Below are 22,268 nucleotides of genomic sequence, written 5' to 3'. Positions count from 1 at the left end.
AGAGGACATAGAGGAGAGAGGAGTACACACAGGGAAGAAGAAGCAGGGCCATCTCTTCCATTGGGCACAATGGGCAGGTGCCCGGGGGCCCTGAGGGCAAGGGGGCCCGTCCGAGGCAGCGATGGAAAAAAAAATCCTGCAAAAAAAAAAGAAAATACTTACCTTGCGGTCACGCAGTCATGTCAGCTGGCGATCCGACTCCCTCTTCCGTGCTGTGCTCGCAGTGAATGTTGGGCGTATATGTAAAAAAGTGATTATATATGTATAATCACTTTTTTTTACATACATATATATTTTTTTTTACACACACAATATATATATATTATGTAGGGGCCCCAGTGCACTGCATTGCCCGGGAGCCCATAATGTAGTTAAGGTGGCCTTGAGAAGAAGAGCTGGTATATCGGAGGACAAGCAGAGAAGAAGCAGGAGGAGAAGAACTGGTAGATAGGTGGACAAGCAGAGAAGAAACAGGAGGAGAAGAACTGGTAGATAGGTGGACAAGCAGAGAAGAAACAGGAGGAGAAGAACTGGTAGATAGGTGGACAAGCAGAGAAGAAACAGGAGGAGAAGAGATGAGAGATAGGAGGACAAGCAGAGAAGAAGCAGGAGGAGAAAAGCTAGGAGGACAAGCAGAGAAGAAGCAGGAGGAGAAGAGCTAGGAGATAGGAGGACAAGCAGAGAAGAATCAGGAGAAGAGCTGGGAGATAGGAGGACAAGCAGAGAAGAAGTAGGAGGAGAAGAGCTGGGAGATAGGAGGACAAGCAGAGAAGAAGCAGGAGGAGAAAAGCTGGGAGATAGGAGGACAAGCAGAGAAGAAGCAGGAGGAGAAGAGCTGGGAGATAGGAGGACAAGCAGAGAAGAAGCAGGAGGAGAAGAGCTGGTATATCAGAGGACAAGCAGAGAAGTAGGAGGAAAAGAGCTGGGAGATAGGAGGACAAGCAGAGAAGAAGCAGGAGGAGAAGAGCTGGGAGATAGGAGGACAAGCAGAGAAGAAGCAGGAGGAGAAAAGCTGGGAGATAGGAGGACAAGCAGAGAAGAAGCAGGAGGAGAAGAGCTGGGAGATAGGAGGACAAGCAGAGAAGAAGCAGGAGGAGAAAAGCTGGGAGATAGGAGGACAAGCAGAGAAGAAACAGGAGGAGAAGAGCTGGGAGATAGGAGGACAAGCAGGAGGAGAAGAGCTGGGAGATAGGAGGACAAGCAGAGAAGAAGCAGGAGGAGAAAAGCTGGGAGATAGGAGGACAAGCAGAGAAGAAGCAGGAGGAGAAGAGCTGGGAGATAGGAGGACAAGCAGAGAAGAAGCAGGAGGAGAAGAGCTGGTATATCAGAGGACAAGCAGAGAAGAAGTAGGAGGAAAAGAGCTGGGAGATAGGAGGACAAGCAGGAGGAGAAGAGCTGGGAGATAGGAGGACAAGCAGAGAAGAAGCAGGAGGAGAAGAGCTGGGAGATAGGAGGACAAGCAGAGAAGAAGCAGGAGGAGAAGAGCTGGGAGATAGGAGGACAAGCAGAGAAGAAGCAGGAGGAGAAGAGCTGGGAGATAGGAGGACAAGCAGAGAAGAAGCAGGAGGAGAAAAGCTGGGAGATAGGAGGACAAGCAGAGAAGAAGCAGGAGGAGAAGAGCTGGGAGATAGGAGGACAAGCAGGAGGAAAAGAGCTGGGAGATAGGAGGACAAGCAGGAGGAGAAGAGCTGGGAGATAGGAGGACAAGCAGAGAAGAAGCAGGAGGAGAAGAGCTGGGAGATAGGAGGACAAGCAGAGAAGAAGCAGGAGGAGAAGAGCTGGGAGATAGGAGGACAAGCAGAGAAGAAGCAGGAGGAGAAGAGCTGGGAGATAGGAGGACAAGCAGAGAAGAAGCAGGAGGAGAAAAGCTGGGAGATAGGAGGACAAGCAGAGAAGAAACAGGAGGAGAAGAGCTGGGAGATAGGAGGACAAGCAGGAGGAGAAGAGCTGGGAGATAGGAGGACAAGCAGAGAAGAAGCAGGAGGAGAAAAGCTGGGAGATAGGAGGACAAGCAGAGAAGAAGCAGGAGGAGAAGAGCTGGGAGATAGGAGGACAAGCAGAGAAGAAGCAGGAGGAGAAGAGCTGGGAGATAGGAGGACAAGCAGAGAAGAAGCAGGAGGAGAAAAGCTGGGAGATAGGAGGACAAGCAGAGAAGAAACAGGAGGAGAAGAGCTGGGAGATAGGAGGACAAGCAGGAGGAGAAGAGCTGGGAGATAGGAGGACAAGCAGAGAAGAAGCAGGAGGAGAAGAGCTGGGAGATAGGAGGACAAGCAGAGAAGAAGCAGGAGGAGAAGAGCTGGTATATCAGAGGACAAGCAGAGAAGAAGTAGGAGGAAAAGAGCTGGGAGATAGGAGGACAAGCAGGAGGAGAAGAGCTGGGAGATAGGAGGACAAGCAGAGAAGAAGCAGGAGGAGAAGAGCTGGGAGATAGGAGGACAAGCAGAGAAGAAGCAGGAGGAGAAAAGCTGGGAGATAGGAGGACAAGCAGAGAAGAAGCAGGAGGAGAAGAGCTGGGAGATAGGAGGACAAGCAGGAGGAAAAGAGCTGGGAGATAGGAGGACAAGCAGGAGGAGAAGAGCTGGGAGATAGGAGGACAAGCAGAGAAGAAGCAGGAGGAGAAGAGCTGGGAGATAGGAGGACAAGCAGGAGGAAAAGAGCTGGGAGATAGGAGGACAAGCAGGAGGAGAAGAGCTGGGAGATAGGAGGACAAGCAGAGAAGAAGCAGGAGGAGAAGAGCTGGGAGATAGGAGGACAAGCAGAGAAGAAGCAGGAGGAGAAGAGCTGGGAGATAGGAGGACAAGCAGAGAAGAAGTAGGAGGAGAAGAGCTGGGAGATAGGAGGACAAGCAGAGAAGAAGCAGGAGGAGAAGAGCTGGGAGATAGGAGGACAAGCAGAGAAGAAGTAGGAGGAGAAGAGCTGGGAGATAGGAGGACAAGCAGAGAAGAAGCAGGAGGAGAAGAGCTGGGAGATAGGAGGACAAGCAGAGAAGAAGCAGGAGGAGAAGAGCTGGGAGATAGGAGGACAAGCAGAGAAGAAGCAGGAGGAGAAGAGCTGGGAGATAGGAGGACAAGCAGAGAGTACTCACACGGTATAAGTAGGAAATAAATCCCCTCTCCTTCTGTTTCTTACCTAACAGAATAGGTGGGGGTTGTCAGTCTCTGTGGTCATGTGATCATGCACATCAAGCTGTTGCTCCTCTGTGTCCTTCATAGGCTAGGGCCATGGTGCTGTGTGGTGATACTGAGGAGCAGCAACAAATCTGCCCGGTAGAAAAGGTCTCATCTTTCCCAAGCAACAACCTGCTCAACTCTCACATCCTCTGGAACCTTCTCTTAATTTTATCTCACAAATGTTGCTAAAGCATCTACTCGCTTCTTACCTTCCATCTCTACTACCCATCAGCTTGGCCCTATACCCTCAGTATTTAGCTGCCTCCTATGCTTATTACAGTCTTAACTAACATCTGTAATTTCTCTGCACTGGCAACTTTTCATTATTATTCAAGCATCCAGTAAGTACTCCCATTGTGGGTAAAAAAAAAACGCTTTCCAAAATGATTATCATCCAATCTCTCAGCTCCCACCTCCCTCTAAGCTTCCTGAGAAACTGCCTACACTCGCTTCACACTCTTTCTTTCCGCACACAACCTACTGGATTCTCTTCAGTCAGGCTTTCATCCCCAACGCTCCACAGAGACTGCACTGATCATGGTGTTCAATGATTTCATCAGCATCTGTGTTTTGGATGTTACTGCAAAGGGGTTAATCAGGATTTCAGCACTTAATCTTGCAGGTCTCTCACATCCATATACACCTAAATGCTGTCACCACCTATTGTATTTTGACAAGTTAAGCAATCAAAGGGTTAACATAGTGAAGCAATTTTTCACTTCATAAAAGGTTTGTGGATTCATTAAAGTATCAAGGACAAACTAATTTTACCAACTAACTAACTAACCAATTTTAGACTTAATATAAAAAGGTACAGGGCATGCTATATAATAAAAACATATAATAATATGACATAAAATAAAAGGATAACAATACAGAAATATAACACTTCCATTGCAGGGCAGCACAGTGGCTAATTGTTTAGCACTTCTGCCTTACAGCACTGGGATCATGAGTTCAATTCCCGGCCATGGCCTTATCTGTGAGGAGTTTGTATGTTCTCCCCGTGTTTGCGTGGGTTTCCTCCAAAAACATACTGGTAGGTTAATTGGCTGCTAACAAATTGACCCTAGTCTGTCTGTGTGTGGTGTTAGGGAATTTAGACTGTTGTGAGTGAGTTCTCTGTACAGCGCTGCGGAATTAGTGGCGCTATGTAAATAAATGGTAATAATAATAATAGTTCAAATTGTCTGTATGCCTGGGACAATTCAAAACAAGATGGACAGTCCACAACTAGACTGAGTCCTAAAAAACTGATGATTTTTCATAACATGCTGGGTATTCATATTCTAATACGAGGAGGAGATTCCCCTCTGGGTGTGGATCATAACTTGTTCATAAAATAGTCCAAAATGTTTATCCTTCCATATCTTTAATCTTGCATATCACAGAGACATAATTCCACATTCAATTGCCAGGGCATTTCCCACACAATTGCAAATCAAATATGATAGTATTAAAGAAGATACGTGATTACTGTAGGTAATCTGGTTCTCGTAGTCTACCCAGAATATGGATTTCAGTGAGTCACATCCTTTTCTAAATTGACAAACCTTCCTATGCCCACATCTTCGGATTTTACAAAGAAACTTTAATCTAAATAGTAATCAGATGCCATCCTGTGACGGAGGAGATAGGTAACTCAGGTGCTGTAATCCTTTCTTCTACCCCAGCTGTAAGGAAGGAGGTCAGTTGTAACAAATTAACTCTTATTTTATTGGCCACAGTGGCTTATTTTGACTTTGTCATGTTGTGATTTACACATATTATCTACAATGCCTCATTTATCACTACACTGTGCATCTAAAGGGCATTAGTGGTTTTTATTCAATTAAGGTCACTTAAGTAGTTTAATGTCATATTAAAACCCAACAAAGTACACGGATGCCTGGAAATAGTTATTTGATGACTATCGATGTTGAAATAAGGGAAAATAGGATAGTATTGGAGAGGGAGAAGAGCAGGGGAGTACGAAGGAAGGGAAATGAGGAATCAGCAGGAGTGGGATGTCCTCTCGGGTAGGTCCATTACATAAATGTACCAAGAAAAGATTGTATGCTTACACAAGCTTAGGTTTCTAAATACGTGAGGACAGGCAGATTATGGGTTAGGGTTATGTCTCGTAAATGGAAGAAGCATTGCTGAGCACAATGGTTATTTATTAAATTTCATACGTGTGCCAGATGCTTCTGGTTAGAGCGGAGAGTTGGATGTTTGGATCCTTCCATAACACACTGTCAGCTGGCTGCACTGAAACCATTGGGGTTTTGGCAAGTCAGTCACATGGAGGGGTGGGAAATGTAGCAGACGGGACATTCACCAAACGTAGTCGGGTGATGACCGGTTGTTATTGTGTGAAATATAATGCCCCTTGTGTAGTCTGAAGACTCTGTTGTTTCTTTATAGCTCTTTCTTGTTGAGAGGGCTGGACGACGGACCCTGCATCTGGTGGGACTGGCAGGCATGATCTCATGTGCATTATTAATGACTGTAGCAATGGTATTACAGGTAAGAGACAGACACCAAGGTTAACCCTTTTACATACTCAGATAGACCACAACCTGACCCTGGCCTAAGTGTCTTAGGCCAGGTACACACAGAATTTTTTTCCGACAGACGTGTTATCTCAAACATTCATTCATTATTGTCACACTGATTAACACCGCCTTGTTATTGCTATCCACATGTCCTAACTAATTCCATTAGCTTCTGTGATTCCTTCTACGGCGCGCTCATCGCTAGCATCGGCTGAAAAGAGCACGACTCTGTAAACTCTATGGGGATCGTCAGCATGAGGGCATACACACTACATGATTGGTCGGAAAATATTAAACAGTACAACCAACCAAATGAGCCGACAATGGACACTTTGGAACGACTTTTGACCATCATGTCACTATACATATTAACCCGACCGAACGGTCGTATGTCGGCCGATTTGCCCGGTTATTGGACAAAAACGCTCCAGTGTGTACCTAGCCTTATATTCTGTACAGGGAAGTACAGATAGATAATAAGCATCAGTACAGAGATGTTTCACTTCTACCCCCCTACATTTAAAGGACGGGCACTGGGAAGTGCCAGGTTTCTTCCATGAAGAAACATTCCCAATCTTTAAGGATTAGATGAGAGGTGCTCTTTGGGAAATAAAAGGAAATTTCCAGGTGGGTTCAAAACTCCAGAACATTTTATAAAGCAGCAGCAACATTTCCTACTGTTTGTTTACTGCAAATGTTTGATAACTAACATTCCCTTCTACTCCCAGGACACGATTCCTGCTATCAGCTCTCTCAGCATGGCTGCTATTTTTGGATTTGTGGCTTTCTTTGAAATCGGACCTGGTCCTATCCCATGGTTTATTGTCGCTGAACTCTTTAGTCAAGGACCTCGGCCAGCTGCAATGGCCATTTCTGGCTGCATGAATTGGACATCAAACTTCATAATTGGAATGGGATTCCCATATGTAGCGGTGAGTCACAGAGATAGGCATGATCAGGGAGAAGGAAGATATGCGATAGCGGAGGACACGAAGCAGGAGCACAGAAACATATGAATGTATATAGAGGACAGATATATATTGTATATGTAGTGTTAGGGAGTAGTGTTCACATTAGGACATTCCTCCAGATCAAGCCACGCATACTGTGTGAGTTACAGCTCCCCGATTATACAAAACTACACTAATCATACATATAAGTGCATTCATTCTAGCTTACCAGTCCCCGTCTTTAATGGGCAACTTAAACTATATATCACATAGGTATCTCAGTCTGCATTCCTGAAGTCAGGTCTTCTCTTTCCCCACCTGCATTCCAGCAACGTGTATAACCCTACTCTTGTGTCAGGCTCATCCCAGACCCCAGGCATTAGGTACCTGCTTGCAGATTTAAAAAAAACATTTTTAAATACTAGTGGTACCGATCCAATGCTTAGGAAAACTGGGTCTTGATCAACAGTTAGGGACACCTTTTAAACTGCCCAAACCCTTATTGAAGTTTTAATTTCTTATTGTACCTCACTGAAAGAAGTTTGAGGGGAAATTGATATTTAGGTAAGTTACACAAATATTCCTTCCGACTAAATTCCTTTCTTGTACTCTGCTACTATCGGTGCCATTCATGTGTTGGTAGGTCCTTCAGCCAACTCCAATCCTCAGTTTTACACTTGGAAACCAATGAACAAGGAGCACAGAGAAAGTGATTTAATGCAAAAGTACATCTCTCAAGACCTTACGTGTCATGTTCCTGTGAGGACATACCAAAAGCAGTCCTAGCAGAATAATGACCCCCATCCCTTTCAGTAAAATCATCGCTGAGTGGATGTGACAATATAAAGCCTATAGAACAGGGGTAGGTAACCTGCGGCTCTCCAGGTGTTGTGAAACTACAAGTCCCAGCAGGCCTTGCCAGCTATCTGCTGGTTTATATACTGACAAAGCATGCTGGGATATGTAGTTTCACAACACCTGGAGAGCCGCAGGTTGCCTACCCCTGCTATAGAACATAAGAAATGGATGCACTGAAGTCCAGGCAGTCTGCTAAGGGCACACGAGGTAATAGTACTTACCTTCACTGAGTGGATGTGACAATATAAAGCCTATAGAACATAAGAAATGGATGCACTGAAGTCCAGGCAGTCTGCTAAGGGGACACGAGGTAATAGTACTTACCTTCCCTGAGTGGATGTGACAATATAAAGCCTATAGAACATAAGAAATGGATGCACTGAAGTCCAGGTAGTCTCTAGTCTGCTAAGGGCACACGAGGTAATAGTACTTACCTTCCCTGACACGGGGGTGACTGCATGGTACTAGAATACAAAACATTAAGAATGCTACATGCATTAACTCGAGCGAGGGCTTTGGAGAAATATGAATGTTGGGTTAGATAAAGTGTAAATCTGAGGGTCTTCAAGAATGGTTTAAACCTAATGGAAATAGACCATTGACACTGTCTGGGGAGTGGTAGAAGAGACCACAGAGCACCATAGCATGATGGAAACGTGTGGCATGTAGAAAGACTTTACCACAAGAACATCAGAGCAGATATTGGTCCACTCCTGCGTGGGCTGCGCAGTGATGCACATAGAGAGCTGGGTGTCTCTGCAGGAATGAGAAGAATGGTAGCAAGACAATGCTTAAGCACCTTGCTCCCCCCTGCACCCACACGGGCCAGATGAAGGCCTCTGGCAGTACCCCATGAGCACACATGTAAGTAGAATACCCAAGTTTAGCACAATGGAGGTAGGTATCCGAATGAAGTCTCCACAAACACCATTTGGGAGGTTGGTAGACGTATGTAACGGTCATTGTTCACTTTTCCTTATTAGTATTCATCACAAGTATAGTTGTACTTACATATCTGTATTAAGGCCCAGGGTGCATTATACTGATATAGTAAAGATGAGAACTTTATTAACCAGCTCAAGAAGATGGAGGAAAGGGTGGGGGGCACGTAGGGTAGGAACATGGAGAGATGCCCTCTCCCCATTGGAGCACAAAGCCATCTCCAAACTGAAGTGCTGTAGATGAAGCACTGGTTGTAAAGATCATACAACTACAGAACATTCCCTAAAACATCGGAGACCTAGGCTGCAGAGGGGCAAGGATGTGAATTTACAGAGCAAGGCCCACAGCCAAAATGGAGGTGGGCATTAAATACTTCCACCCAATTAGTGGTGAACACTCACAGAACTTATACAAGGGGGTCCCTACAATTCTAACCTAGAGGACAGTGGTTATTTATGGGAGGATCTTGTCTCATTTGGTGACTCTACATACAGGGCCCACATGTCGCACTGAGAGCCTTGAGAAATAGAGTGTGCTCCCGCATATCTCAGCAATATATAGGAGTTGTATTTAGGTTGTACATTGACATAATGGGAAAGCAGAAACCAGAATAACTAAAGCTTTGATTTTTCAGGATCTCTGTGGCCCCTATGTCTTCCTCCTCTTTGCCATGTTACTGTTGGGATTTCTCATATTCACATATTTCCGTGTACCCGAGACCCGAGGAAGATCATTTGAGGAAATTGCTCATGCCTTTCGGAGAAGAAACCCATCCCTGTTGGACCAGGAAGTAAAGACCAGCACAGAGTTAGATAGTCTAGGTGGTGGAGACGACGCATGAGAATAGCCGAGTAAAGACATTACCTACTAGCCATAACACAGTTTTGCTTTGAAACCACCTGCCTGGAAGAAAACCAATGGTCATTTATCAGAGCTCAATGCTAGATTGTGTGAAATGGCATCCCCAGTAGCTATTGCAGTGTTACATATTATGTAGTGATATCACCAGCTCCCACATTGTGTGGAGTGATCATTCTCACAGGACAGTGGTTGGAGTAAAACCTTCAGCTATGGAAACCATTGAACTGGACAAAGGAGCAGCGATTCCCCTTCATCAATAACCAGCTCAAGTTTACTGAACACTGCTTTTCCTAGGACCTGACGATTGTAAAACATTAATGCAAGGGTATTTGTTTCTGCCTTTTGGACAATGTTTTTCCACCAAATCAGTTTATTTCCAAAGACCCATTTTATTTAATAAATCTAGGGTACATGTTATGAAGTTCCTCACCACATGGTCTGGAAGTCAGTTGATCCTCTTGGCTAGGACCTCATGGTAGATACAGCCAAACAGCACATGACCCCTAAACTACATGAATAAGTCTAATGCCACATGGGTTTTATGTCCATTGAGAGAATCCCAGGGCTGACTGGACCCTGCTAGTCTGCAAGCAGTACTGCCGATGTTACCATAAGTTGTACAATGAGTGTCACAAAGTATATTATGTATAAATGTATATATTTGCTGTGTCATTAAAATATTCAGAAATCTTTCATGTGTCATGACAAGGACTACCTAAACACATCAACACAACTGAGCTACAAACTCATGATGCCACAGAGGGTGAAATAAGGGGGTGTCTGGTAGACTATGACCCCTTCACCCCTAGGGCAACAGGGCTGTGCAGGAATGCCAACTGCCCAGGGTGCAATGCAATTTGTGAATATTTTAGGTTAAATCTGGTAAAAGTTGAAGGAAAGGTGGGCAGCAGTTTTCCTTTTGACCCTGGGCACTAGACTTAAGTTATGGCTCTAGCACCACATGTGCAGCTTAGACCCAGGTGAGAGATGGGGGAGGAACCTCAAATAGACACCAAGACTTGAGCATTTGTACCCCCTGCACTAGGTACTATGTCTCTGGCTGAACTATATATGGCATTGGGTAAAATTAATCCAGTGCAGGAAATGAAGGACAGTTATGTGCAAGTTTGACATTGACCATGGTGTGTAACTTCTAAACACTGGAGCAATAGCTTTGTATAATGTAAAACATTTGAGCAACTAATGTGCAGGCTGTATTTTTGGTTTGTGACCTTCAACAAGGGACAAGGCAATCTGCAGGCAAAAGACAGGGCAGCGTTAGGGGCAGAGCAGGGCGTTACCCAACATGCACCTGCCACCCATCCGCACAGCACGTCTTCCTAGAGAGCCCTCTAGTAAGGGTAGATCACATGTAAAGCGCAGCCTGCTAGACATGGTGTGAGGCTGTACACAAAGCTTTACAGACGGCCACAACTAGCTTGTCTGGAATACACCAAGAACCTGGCGACCAGTTCCCAGCTTCTGCTGCTGGAGAGGAGCAAAGAGCCCTCACAGTAAGATGCTTCTGCTCTTAGGATTAACCAGTAAGATGCCTGTTCACAATTGTTTAGTCAGTAGAATGGCCTCTAAATGTTTAGGTGCTTACACCATCATGAGGTTGTCTGTAAGACTTAATATTGTAATTTACCTCCATTGTCTTTTTTGGGGGAGTTCACCAAGTGACGTCCCTTTAAATGTGTTTGTCTAATTTGTGAACTACTAGCTTTTACTATACCAGTAAACAAGGCCAAAGAGGACTGGAGTAAGACAAAGCACAACGATTCTGCTGTTCCATCTTTACTATCACACAAGTGCATTAAAGAAAACCCAAATGTCCCAAACTGCAAACAATTCCCCCACACGGTGACAGGCACGCTCCCCCCCCCTCTTCAATCTGTGTTATGCTTCATATTTTCAATGCAGTTGTAAGACCACAGCACCTGTTGGGACAAAAATATGGGTCTAACAGTGAAGGCATAGAGTCCACCCCCCTCCCAGGATGAGGAACCCAAGAGAACATTCAGACAGACACCAGACAGGAGAATTACCTGATGATCGATGCAGTCTTTACAGTGACATCACTCAGTGGGGGCTTCCGATGCAGCCGTATGTGGAGCAGGGGCCTGTAAGACAAGTGTGAATTTGTTGTATACAATGTAATAGTGGACCAGCTCAGCCCCCAATATTACATGTACATCTAACAGAACAGGAGTCTATACCACTGGATGTGCTGCTGCATGGGAGACCACATGTACATATCTCTAACTACATCTTCTAGGAGATTGGAACCAGCACCATACGCTTGTCATTGTTATATAGCTCCTTTAGTCTGTGTACAAATATCTAGCTTGGACTCAGGGGTCCAATATAGCCTCTCCCAATATGCAAAGGATTTCTTACTGCCTCCCAAGTACACAGTAATAACATTCAGAGTCTCTGCTGCCATTTCTAAAGATAACATTCCCTAGTTATTATACTCAGTATCACCCTGTACAATGGCCACTCTAAAGGACTGCATAATACTGAGCTGACCCAATGTTCAGGGATATAGCAGATCATATACAGAGTCACTTGATTGTATTATACTCTGCAGCCAGGGATCCCACTATGGACAGATCTAAGACAAGGGTATTAAGTGGCCTTAGGAAACCATTAGGTCACCATTATGCTCATACACCATTTCCTAAACTTCATTCACTGATCAGACTATGGACCTGCGGAGGTCACTGAGGACCAGACAAATCTGTCATTGAGCTAGGTGGCAGATTACTGGTCTGCACATAAACCAAACAGATGATCAGTCTAGTTCATGGTGAGACATTGACCTTTGTAATGGTTCCCAACGGTAGTCCTCAAAACCTGAATTACTAGGGAGGCTTAAGGATCTCAGCAGGTGGGAGACACCAGGTCACCTGCACTCCTGACTGTCAAGCAATCTGTCTCCTTTAAGTCTATCCACTGAAATTGTACCTTACAAGTTTGCCTTTTCATATGCTAACATGCACTTTATGGCAATTACCCAGCTCCAAAATTGGCCATGCCACCGAAGAGGCTTTAGCCCAGAACACTCAAAAAATAACAAATCTACTTTGGATATTCCCAATCCTCCAACAGCCTTAAGTGGCACTTCTAGTTCTATAGGACAGATCATCAAACTATAGTAACAGTCAAAGCCAATGCGCCTCATTACCCACACTGGGTTGCATCTAGAAAATGGGAGTTTTGTAATGTCATTACCTTTTGCTCTGAATCAGACTATAGGGCATAGAGGGTCCAGGCAAGAGTTTGGCACTTTCAATTTCTACACACACACACACACACCTCCTATATGCTCTCCCTGCAGGGAACTTATTTTTCTAACCAAGTTCCAGAGGAAGAATTCAGACATTACCCACGCTTTTGAACCAGAAGCCCCTCCCCTTTATAACCCTCCACCAATGGCATACCAGTTCTATTCTTTGTTGTTTACCAACAAGACCCATAGACTAGGATTGGAAGAACAAAACCACTTCAAAGAAAAAAACAATGGTAGAAAAGGTCTATAAAACTATATCTTCCCATTTGGGTGACAGCTACCATGGGTATGATCCAAAGCTTTGCCTAGGGGAGGGTACACTTAGACAGCTGTGCGCAAAACTGTTTCCAAAGAGTTGCTTTGATAACATTTTATTGTTTCAATGTATCCAAAGGATGGACACATTGCTTGGCTGATGCCTGTACTGCCCAGGAACCACTCACCAATCTGATATAATCTCTGGTACTGGTATCTCTGCATAAACATAGGCCTGCTTTAATCTGGCAACAAATAGGCTGTCTTACTCAAGGATGACGTTCTACCTGCATAAAGGCTCAGACTACATCCAACAGGTGGATAGGCTTCACTTCCCGAGGCCATATTATCTTTTAGGGCAGGGAAAACCAGCTTTTGACAACACCTCAGGCTGAAACAAAGGATTGATGTGTAGAGCGGTCACTGAAAAAAACAGGAATGGTGACCTGCAAGATAGGCCAACCAGTCCAGAAACTGACACCACTTGGAAGGAACACAGCCGAAACATTTACTTCTGCCAAACATGTATGGTTGTTATCACAACAGAGCTTTGTTCTACTATGATCGCTGCTGTAGCAACATCCAAAACTTTATGGGGGTTTCCCTGCAACAAGTCCCAACTAAAGCGTTTAGCATTGCTGTCAGTCCTAGCACATATATTAAGTCTGCCTCTACAGCCTCACAGGACTGAACTACAGAAGTAGTTATTGGAGTCAGAGCTGGGATGTTAGATTGTAGAGTCCTTTACAAAGAGGACTGAACTGGATAGGCTTTGGGTCCAAACTGATACATTGGTAGAGCTGTTAGTTGGCCAGAAGACCCCTGGCTGGGAGGCCTCAGATGAACGGACTGAGGTTTCAGCAGGGAGCATAAGGGAGGTCGTTTTCTTTGCCTATCCCACTGGAATGTGTGCAGGCTGTGTGAGCTCTAATCAACCAGGCTGAAGATTTAGCAGATGCTGGGGGGCTTGGCTGTCTGATGTTTAGCACATCCCCCTAGGCCTATCACTAAACATGACCACCATCCAAAAGACAGATCCCCATTGGCATAGTGCTAGTGAGGGGCTGCTGTATACAGTGGTGGAACTGAATTTCCATGCAGGTCCCAGTGGTTGGGGAATGGCCATGACTGGTTTCCTCTTTACCAGTGAGCAGAGGGGAGCTCACTTACCTGAAGCCGCACCTCTAGCATCCGATGTCATTAGTGCCGTCAGCACTGGGAGCCCCCCTGCTGTGTGGATGCATCGGTGGTGAAGAGGTTCCTTCGCTCCCACAGGCAGCCCTGATGAACAGCACCCAGGGAAGTTTCAGACTTGAATATAAAGCTCTAAACTTCTGCCTGAAGCCTCTACCTCTGCGTCCCCCATAGGACGCAAGAATTTACATTTTCAAACCAGTTACTCTTCACCTCATAAAGGGTATATGCATGTAACAAAACATAGCATTATAACTGCACAAGCCACTAGTTAGAGTGTAAAAACTGTACAGCATATTAAAGATGTGCTCTAAGAACAAAGCCTGTGTTTAGAGGAGTCAACCTCCGTAATAAGAGTAGAAAAGTTACATTATAAAGAGGTAAGAAAATAATACACAAAGACTGACAGGATGGACCTCCTATGCCACTATCGTGTTGCTGGGGACCGGCTGAGCTTGCCTTGCAACCGCCCCCTTTCTTTCTCCCAAATGCACCCTCTAACCGCAGTAAGAGGGGCTTTTGCTGCTGCCACCACTGGACTCCTTAGGGGCACCTAGAACTGTGTCCTTCTGGATAACTTTTGCTGCTAGTGTGCCCCCTCGCTGGGCACCTGGCTGGTACACTGACCTCTTCCTTCAGATCAGGGTTGCTGGGGATGGTTCCCCCCTGGCCTATCACACTGGCCAGAGCTGCAGGTAGCAGGCAGAGCGTTGGTACTGGATGCTGGGTCCTAACCTCAGAACAGCCGGAAAACTGATTCGATTGGTCTAATCTGTAGGTCACAGGAATTACAGCAGGTAGTCGCCAAAGCAGGTTCTTGAAGCAGTGATGTTTATTATCTCAGGTGTCCTAATAAGGACAGTTTCATACACTAATTTAAGGTACTAGTGATCTCCAAAAGTAGATGGAATAATGCCTCAGTGTAAAACAGGGCTTTTAAATACAATTTTGGATACTAAATCAATTCAAATTGATTCATGCAGCCTGCATGCGAATCAGTCTGGAGAGGCAAACACCTTTTTAAATTGAAGCTAGTGGCAGGGGGGAGTGTACCATCCACAATTTGCTAGGAAGAGCGGGGCTCAGCCCACTCTGGTGTCAGTCTGGAGGATTAAGAGAAATTTCCCGCCTAAAATTGCATCCAGGAACCCTGCACCGGGGTCTGGCTCCTCCCCCTGACCGAAAACCGTATCGGGAGATGGCAGCCAGACCCTGGGGCAGCAGTCCCAGCCTTGCTGCTAACAAGCTCTTTGAGCTCAAGTATGCGACTTAGGATAAGATGCACTTGGTGGACCTAATTGATTGGGGAGGGCAGAGCCACGAAGACTTCTTAGGTGACACAATTACATGTAAATATATTATAAGTAGATATTTTAGTTTTGTACCAAGGACCAGACAATGGGTCTTCAGCTGCGAATGGCAGAAACAGTGTTTCCCCACTAGCAGGGGAAGGATTCTCTTTTGTAAGGGTGGCTAAGCTGTGGATTCCTGAACGCATGAGTAAAGGGAAATTCACAGAATGTAAACATGAATCGGGTACTTTCCTACAGGAAGTGTATCTACCTATAGTTGAAAGATTCATGTCGGCAATTGATCCTGGGAATCTCAGATACCCATTTTTGGGTCAGGAAGAAGTGGTTTCTCCTCCCAATTGAGGTAAAATTAAAGTGTTATTTGCCTTCCTGTAGACATGACAGATAGCATTGTTTGCGATGTTGAACCAATAAAGTTATTCATGGTGAGCGGCTCACAAAGACTGAACTTCAGCAATCAGATGGGAAAGTTATCCTTGCACAACACAGAGGTAACCTGACAACAGGCTCTGGTACCACGATTCAGAAACCATGCAGAAAGCAGACTAATGAAGATTCTTACCGGAACCACCTCAGCAGGAGTATCAGATATTCTAGAAGGGTCTTCTACGGTGGGCTCAGCTGGGCTTTTTCCATCACCCTGCAGGAAGATTCAGATATTTTATAAACCCTACACCCTTTCCCAAACATTCAGCATGACTGGAAGTACCAGAAACCTCACCTGTGCTGCAACTTGCCCTGGCGCTACTCCCGGTCGCCTTCGACGCTGGAAATATGGGCGATTACGCTGCCGCTGAGGTTCTGGGCGAGGACCAGCATCAGATGTAGTTTTTGTTTCCCCGTCACCTCCCTCTGTGGTCTGCTGTGCTGGGGGTCGAGGACGGAAGGGTCTACAGGAAGATATGGGGGCACAAGTGTACAGTATAAAAGTCATTATAGCCGGCTGTATGCCCTATAGAGGGAGCCCTCTGCTGTCCATAGACTGCAGCACAAGACTTACACTGATGGATAACCTATGCATTTCATGTTTTACATGTTTATATCTGTCATTTTCAGCTACTTAAACACAGGGATAATTTCTTATTTCTACATCAACGGGGCAAAGGTTGTAGAACATCCTTTGTGACATCAACATTATGCAAAATGTATAAAAGCTTAGTGGGAACACAGGCTCCATCCTCAAACAAACTAGACTCATCAACTGCAGGCATGTAAACCGGTGGTGAAATGAGAAGATCTCGGGCTGGTTAGTGGAGCTCTGAACTGAGCCATGTGCTGATAACAGAGGAAGTGGCCATCAAAGTATTGGACAGACATGGTAGAGTCATACCTGCGGAACCTGGGACGAAACCTGCGTGGAGGGAGTCTCTGCTGATCATCTCCACCCGGTGGAACTTCGGAAAGGGCTGGATCTTTAGGTTCTGCATCCTGAAAGGAATTACAGCAAGTACAATCTCATATAACCAGATAAACTACTCAAACGGCAGAGAATACTGTTTAAGCAGAAAAGAACCTACACTTCTGATATGACCAACATTGTTACAAAGCCATGAGGAATTCTTCCATATGGTGTCATGTATTGAAATGACTAGAGTACAGTCCCAGGATGCTTCAGGAAACCTAGCTAGGGGAGCAGCCTCACCAATCTCCCCATTTATGCAGACCAGGGTATCTTGTCCTCTTATTCTGCCTTCCACTTGTACATTTCCAGCACCACACATTACATTACAGTTAGGGTGATTAAATCAGACCATATACCTACTCTTCATAATCCTCTCCCATACTGTATAATGTAGCCAGGGATAATACCATAAAGATTGTGGAATCACCACTGTTCGCAGGGATCAAATTGAAAGATATAACAGGCACATCAAGCAGATCAATTTGAGGTTTCCCCAATTGTTTAAGTGATAACATTCAAAGAAAATATTTTGAATGTATGAAATTGCCATGTTTCTTTCATGACTAGCAGACCAGGAATGTACTATACCTACATGAAGCAGTTGCAGCACAGAGGTAATCACATAATGGGATAACAGGTTAGTAACATCTTCTGTCCATCACTCACCTCTGCAGGTTGTTCCTGCTGAGTGGGTGGTCTGCCTCCCCTTCCAAATCGCCGTCTGTAGAAGAACGGAGGAGGGCGCCTGCGCTGGACAGGTCTCTGCTGAGGGGACACTTCCTCTGCTCTCTCTCCCTCGCTCACTTGATCTGTGCTTACTTCTCCACCAGATTCTGCAGCATTCTCTCCTCTTGGCCGGTAGAAACGTCTGCGGAACCTTCGTCGGTTGGGTGCAAATCTGCTTCCTTTTACTGGCACACCACCAGGGCCAGTCACGTTTGCTGCCTCGGCACCCTGAATAGACAAGGAGCAAGTAATGAGCCCTCTGCTTTCAATTTCGCCATGTGTCATCTGGTTTATGCTGCCCTGAATAAACTAACCTTCTCTCCCTCCACAACATCAAACTCCACAGTCTCCCCGTCTCCAACGCTGCGCAGAAACTTCCGTGGGTTATTTCGCTTTATTGCTGTCTGTAGATAATGAAAGGGTTACTGGAAGCATTGCAGAGGTCACCCTATGTTATTAATGCACAAGTTTAGGCCAGCATTCCTGCTGGAAACTATGGTACAACAGACATTAGTGTGCAGTAATCTCCAGAAAGGTCCTCCGCTCAGTGACCTTTCACCTCTGACCTCAAACAGCATACAACCAATAACTCCTGAAGGAAGCCTTTACTGTTATACAGCCTGTAGACTACTAAAATTGCAGACTGCAGTGACATACTGAATGGAAATTACTCTCAGCTCTGAAAGTAACAGGAAGATGATCTGTTAGCTAAGGAGGAGGCATAAACAGCTTTGCTTATGTGGGCATCACGGTTGCTTAGTGGTTAGCACTTCTGCCCCACAGCACTGGAGTCATGAGTTTGATTCTCGACCATAGGATTATCTGTGGCGTTTTCTATGTTCTCCCGTGTTTGCGTGGGTTTCCTCCGGGTTCCTCCCACACTCCAAAAACATACTGGTAGGTTAATTGGCTGCTATTAAAACTACCCTTAGTCTCTCTCGGTCTGTGTGTTAGGGAATTTAGATTGTAAGTTCCAATAGGGCAGGGACTGATGTGAATGAGTACAGCGCTGCGGAATTAGTGACTATATAAATAGATTTGAAAAAGGGAATATACATTTGCCTAAGCACAATAGGTCTCTTCGCTCTCAGCTTCTAATGACGTAAAAGCCACCAAATCTATTGGAATGGAAAGTGTTGCTGGACACCACTCCATGACAGTAGTGGGTCAGCCTTTCTGTAGCCATAGTGTGAAAGATACACAGGCAGACATAAGATTCTGGGTGTGTGGCTCAATAACCCAGATATACAACACATGGGACACGGAGCTGGATCAGGCTACATTTCTGGCCAGTTCCATATACGCTACAATTTGTGGCAGAACATACACAAGGTAATTTCCACGCTAGTGAAATGTTTGGGGGAACAGCTCTCTAACTGTCTGCTCAGACTTGTCACTACTGAAAAATAGGAAGTTGCCAGTAATTAGTTCAGTGTAACAAGCTTTAAGAAAAGGGTCATTGAGAATTCTAAAACTGAACTGCAAGGCTGTTAGTATCAAAGAATTAATGATAAGTAACATCATTGTCCAAGTGTCAGTTACCACAGCACTACACGCAGTTATAGTGGAGAATACGGATCTACATGTATGGGAATGGGGGAGGAAAGGAACACATGAGAAAAGGGGAGTACAGTTATTTCATGTGGATACACAGGCTGAGGTGTAAGTACATCTTATACACAGACCAGAGCAGGATAATGCCATACATGCAGAGCAATACATCACATGGTCACAAGGAATTCTCATTTACCTGATGGACGAAGACATCTTCTTTGGTGTCATTTCTAGGAAAACAAGTGTAAGAGGTCACTTCATGGTATATTCTAATAGGATATAAACTGACTAAACCATGCATCTCATACCTGTTGATGAAGCCATATCCATTCCGCACATTAAACCACTTGACAGTGCCATGTACCTGGGTGGCTGCAAGAGAAGACAGTTCAATATGGCCATACACAGCCAAGGGACAAGGTATATAGAACTTCATACATATCCAGCTCACTAACTGCAAGGAGCTTGGTGTAATTAGCACAGGTAATACCAATACTGACTGCAGTTATACTAGTCATTAGTACAATATGTCCTGTATAAGCCACCTAACATAAGGCTTCACTTCCTGTATCAGTACTAGGCCCAGGTTCTCACCCTTATTACAGAATAACCTTTGTATGAAGAGCTGCAAGCATTGAATTTTTCACACGCTGGGACAACTACTACATATGCTACATGAAGCTACAGGTAACCTATGCTGGTAGGCCACAGCTCATGCCAATCAGACCCAGATAGCACTAATGATGTAACAGCTAGAACAGCCGCTCCTCCGTATACAACACTGTACAGTACTTTCCTGAATATAACAGACTCCCTGTATATAAAATATAACAGACCCCCCCCCCCTCCTATGAATATAACATTATACATAACAGACCCACCTCCCCATACATAACATTATACATAAGACCCTCTGTATAATTATATATATATATATATATATATATATATATATATATATCTATCATATAACAAACCCCCCCCCCCCTCCCTGTATATAATATCCCAATTGTAAAGCACTACAGAATATGTTGGCACTATATAAATAAATGATGTTGTACACCGTCTAACTTGCAAATGCTGTATTGGTGTGTTCGAACTCCACCCCCCATATAATACCCCCCATATAATACATATAATACACATATATTAGTCCTCCCCTCTCACCCAGGACTTTCTTCCCCGCCTGGCTCCTCCTGCATATAATACACATATAATAGTCCTCCCCTCTCACCCAGGACTCTCTCCCCTGTATATATAATACATATAATACCACATATAATATATATATATATATAACAGTCCTCCCCTCACCCAGGACTCTCTCCCCTGTATATAATACCACATATAATACATATAACAGTCCTCCCCTCTCACCCAGGACTCTCTCCCCTGTATATAATATATATATATAACAGTCCTCCCCTCTCACCCAGGACTCTCTCCCCTGTATATATAATACATATAATACCACATATAATATATATATATATAACAGTCCTCCCCTCACCCAGGACTCTCTCCCCTGTATATAATACCACATATAATATATATAACATAGTCCTCCCCTCTCACCCAGGACTTTCTTCCCCGCCTGGCTCCTCGCTCCCCCTGCATATAATACACATATAATAGTCCTCCCCTCTCACCCAGGACTCTCTCCCCTGTATATAATACATATAATACATATAACAGTCCTCCCCTCTCACCCAGGACTCTCTCCCCTGTATATAATACATATAATACATATAACAGTCCTCCCCTCTCACCCAGCACTCACTCCCCTGTATATATAATACATATAATACCACATATAATATATATATATATAACAGTCCTCCCCTCACCCAGGACTCTCTCCCCTGTATATAATACCACATATAATACATATAACATAGTCCTCCCCTCTCACCCAGGACTCTCTTCCCCGCCTGGCTCCTCGCTCCCCCTGCATATAATACCACATATAATATATATATATATATATATATATATATATATATATATATATATATATATATATATATATATATATATATATATATATATATATAATAGTCCTCCCCTCTCACCCAGGACTCTCTCCCCTGTATATATAATACATATAATACCACATATAATACATATAATAGTCCTCCCCTCTCACCCAGGACTCTCTCCCATGTATATAATACATATAACAGTCCTCCCCTCTCACCCAGGACTCTCTCCCCTGTATATAATACCACATATAATATATATATATATATATATATAACAGTCCTCCTCTCACCCAGGACTCTCTTCCCCGCCTGGCTCCTCGCTCCCCCTGCATATAATACCACATATATATATATATATATATATATATATATATATATATATATATATAATAGTCCTCCCCTCTCACCCAGGACTCTCTTCCCCGCCTGGCTCCTCGCTCCCGCCGGTATCGCCTTCTCCACCTCCGCCGTCTCCGGTTGGATGACAGGGTCGGGGCCCCGGGGCTCCACCTCGCTCATTCTCCTCCCGCTCGGGCTACAGGTGACGGTTTCGGTGTATTCCGTCTCAGCCCCTCCCCCACCTGTTACCGAGAGCCCAGCCCCGCCCGCCGCCACCGACTTATATACCTCAGCGGACCGTTGCCTCACCTCTGACTGGCAGACTCAGACGTCAATCTCTGCTGCGCTCTCGCTGATTGGACCATTCTGGCTTATCCCGCCCACTAAACAACTCGTCCGCCTCGGGGGCATTCTGGCGGGAAAAACAAACCTGCGCCGAGGAACCGCCGCCCGCGAGGCCCTGTCACGTGATCTGTAGGTGATATGTGACATGTGATACATCACGTGGTCTGTATGTATGTATGTATGTATGTATGTATGTATGTATGTATGTATGTATGTATGTATGTATGTATGTATGTATGTATGTGTGTATATGTATGTATGTATGTATGTATGTATGTCCTGTAAAATATATATGTCCTGTATGATATATATGTCCTGTATGATATATAGAGATAATAATATATATGTCCTGTATAATATATATGTCCTGTATGATATATAGAGATAATAATATATATGTCCTGTATAATATATATGTCCTGTATGATATATATATATATATATAGATAATAATAATATATATGTCCAGTATGATATATAGAGATAATAATATATATGTCCTGTATAATATATATGTCCTGTATGATATATAGAGATAAATAGAG

The 22,268-nt window shown here is 44.5% G+C and overlaps 2 protein-coding genes across 6 annotated transcripts in view; one reads left to right on the top strand and one right to left on the bottom strand.

Annotated features, from left to right (window-relative positions):
- Window positions 1-10,008, top strand: part of SLC2A4 (solute carrier family 2 member 4) — a 48,639-nt gene extending 38,631 nt beyond the window's left edge. For all 5 annotated transcript variants that reach the window (XM_075206107.1, XM_075206106.1, XM_075206105.1 and 2 more), the window contains 3 exons: window positions 5,577-5,678; window positions 6,436-6,639; window positions 9,092-10,008. In XM_075206107.1, coding sequence (XP_075062208.1) covers window positions 5,577-5,678; window positions 6,436-6,639; window positions 9,092-9,298 — 513 coding nt within the window. In that variant the 3' untranslated portion in view covers window positions 9,299-10,008. The remainder of the gene's footprint in view (window positions 1-5,576; window positions 5,679-6,435; window positions 6,640-9,091) is intronic.
- A 1,089-nt stretch (window positions 10,009-11,097) lies between these two features.
- Window positions 11,098-21,657, bottom strand: YBX2 (Y-box binding protein 2). Its single transcript, XM_075206109.1, has 10 exons — window positions 21,447-21,657; window positions 19,366-19,429; window positions 19,254-19,287; window positions 17,818-17,907; window positions 17,444-17,731; window positions 16,706-16,803; window positions 16,097-16,265; window positions 15,938-16,015; window positions 11,367-11,441; window positions 11,098-11,258 (listed from the first exon to the last, which is right to left on the bottom strand). The coding sequence occupies exons 1-9, from the start codon at window positions 21,556-21,558 to the stop codon at window positions 11,397-11,399; spliced, it is 978 nt and encodes a 325-aa protein (XP_075062210.1). The 5' UTR covers window positions 21,559-21,657; the 3' UTR covers window positions 11,098-11,258; window positions 11,367-11,396.
- Window positions 21,658-22,268: the final 611 nt, after the last annotated feature.

Source organism: Mixophyes fleayi, chromosome 4 (assembly GCF_038048845.1).
Source record: "Mixophyes fleayi isolate aMixFle1 chromosome 4, aMixFle1.hap1, whole genome shotgun sequence".
NCBI lineage: Eukaryota > Metazoa > Chordata > Amphibia > Anura > Limnodynastidae > Mixophyes > Mixophyes fleayi.
Note: the sequence above shows the minus strand (reverse complement) of the source record. Positions and strands in the feature narration are given on the sequence as shown.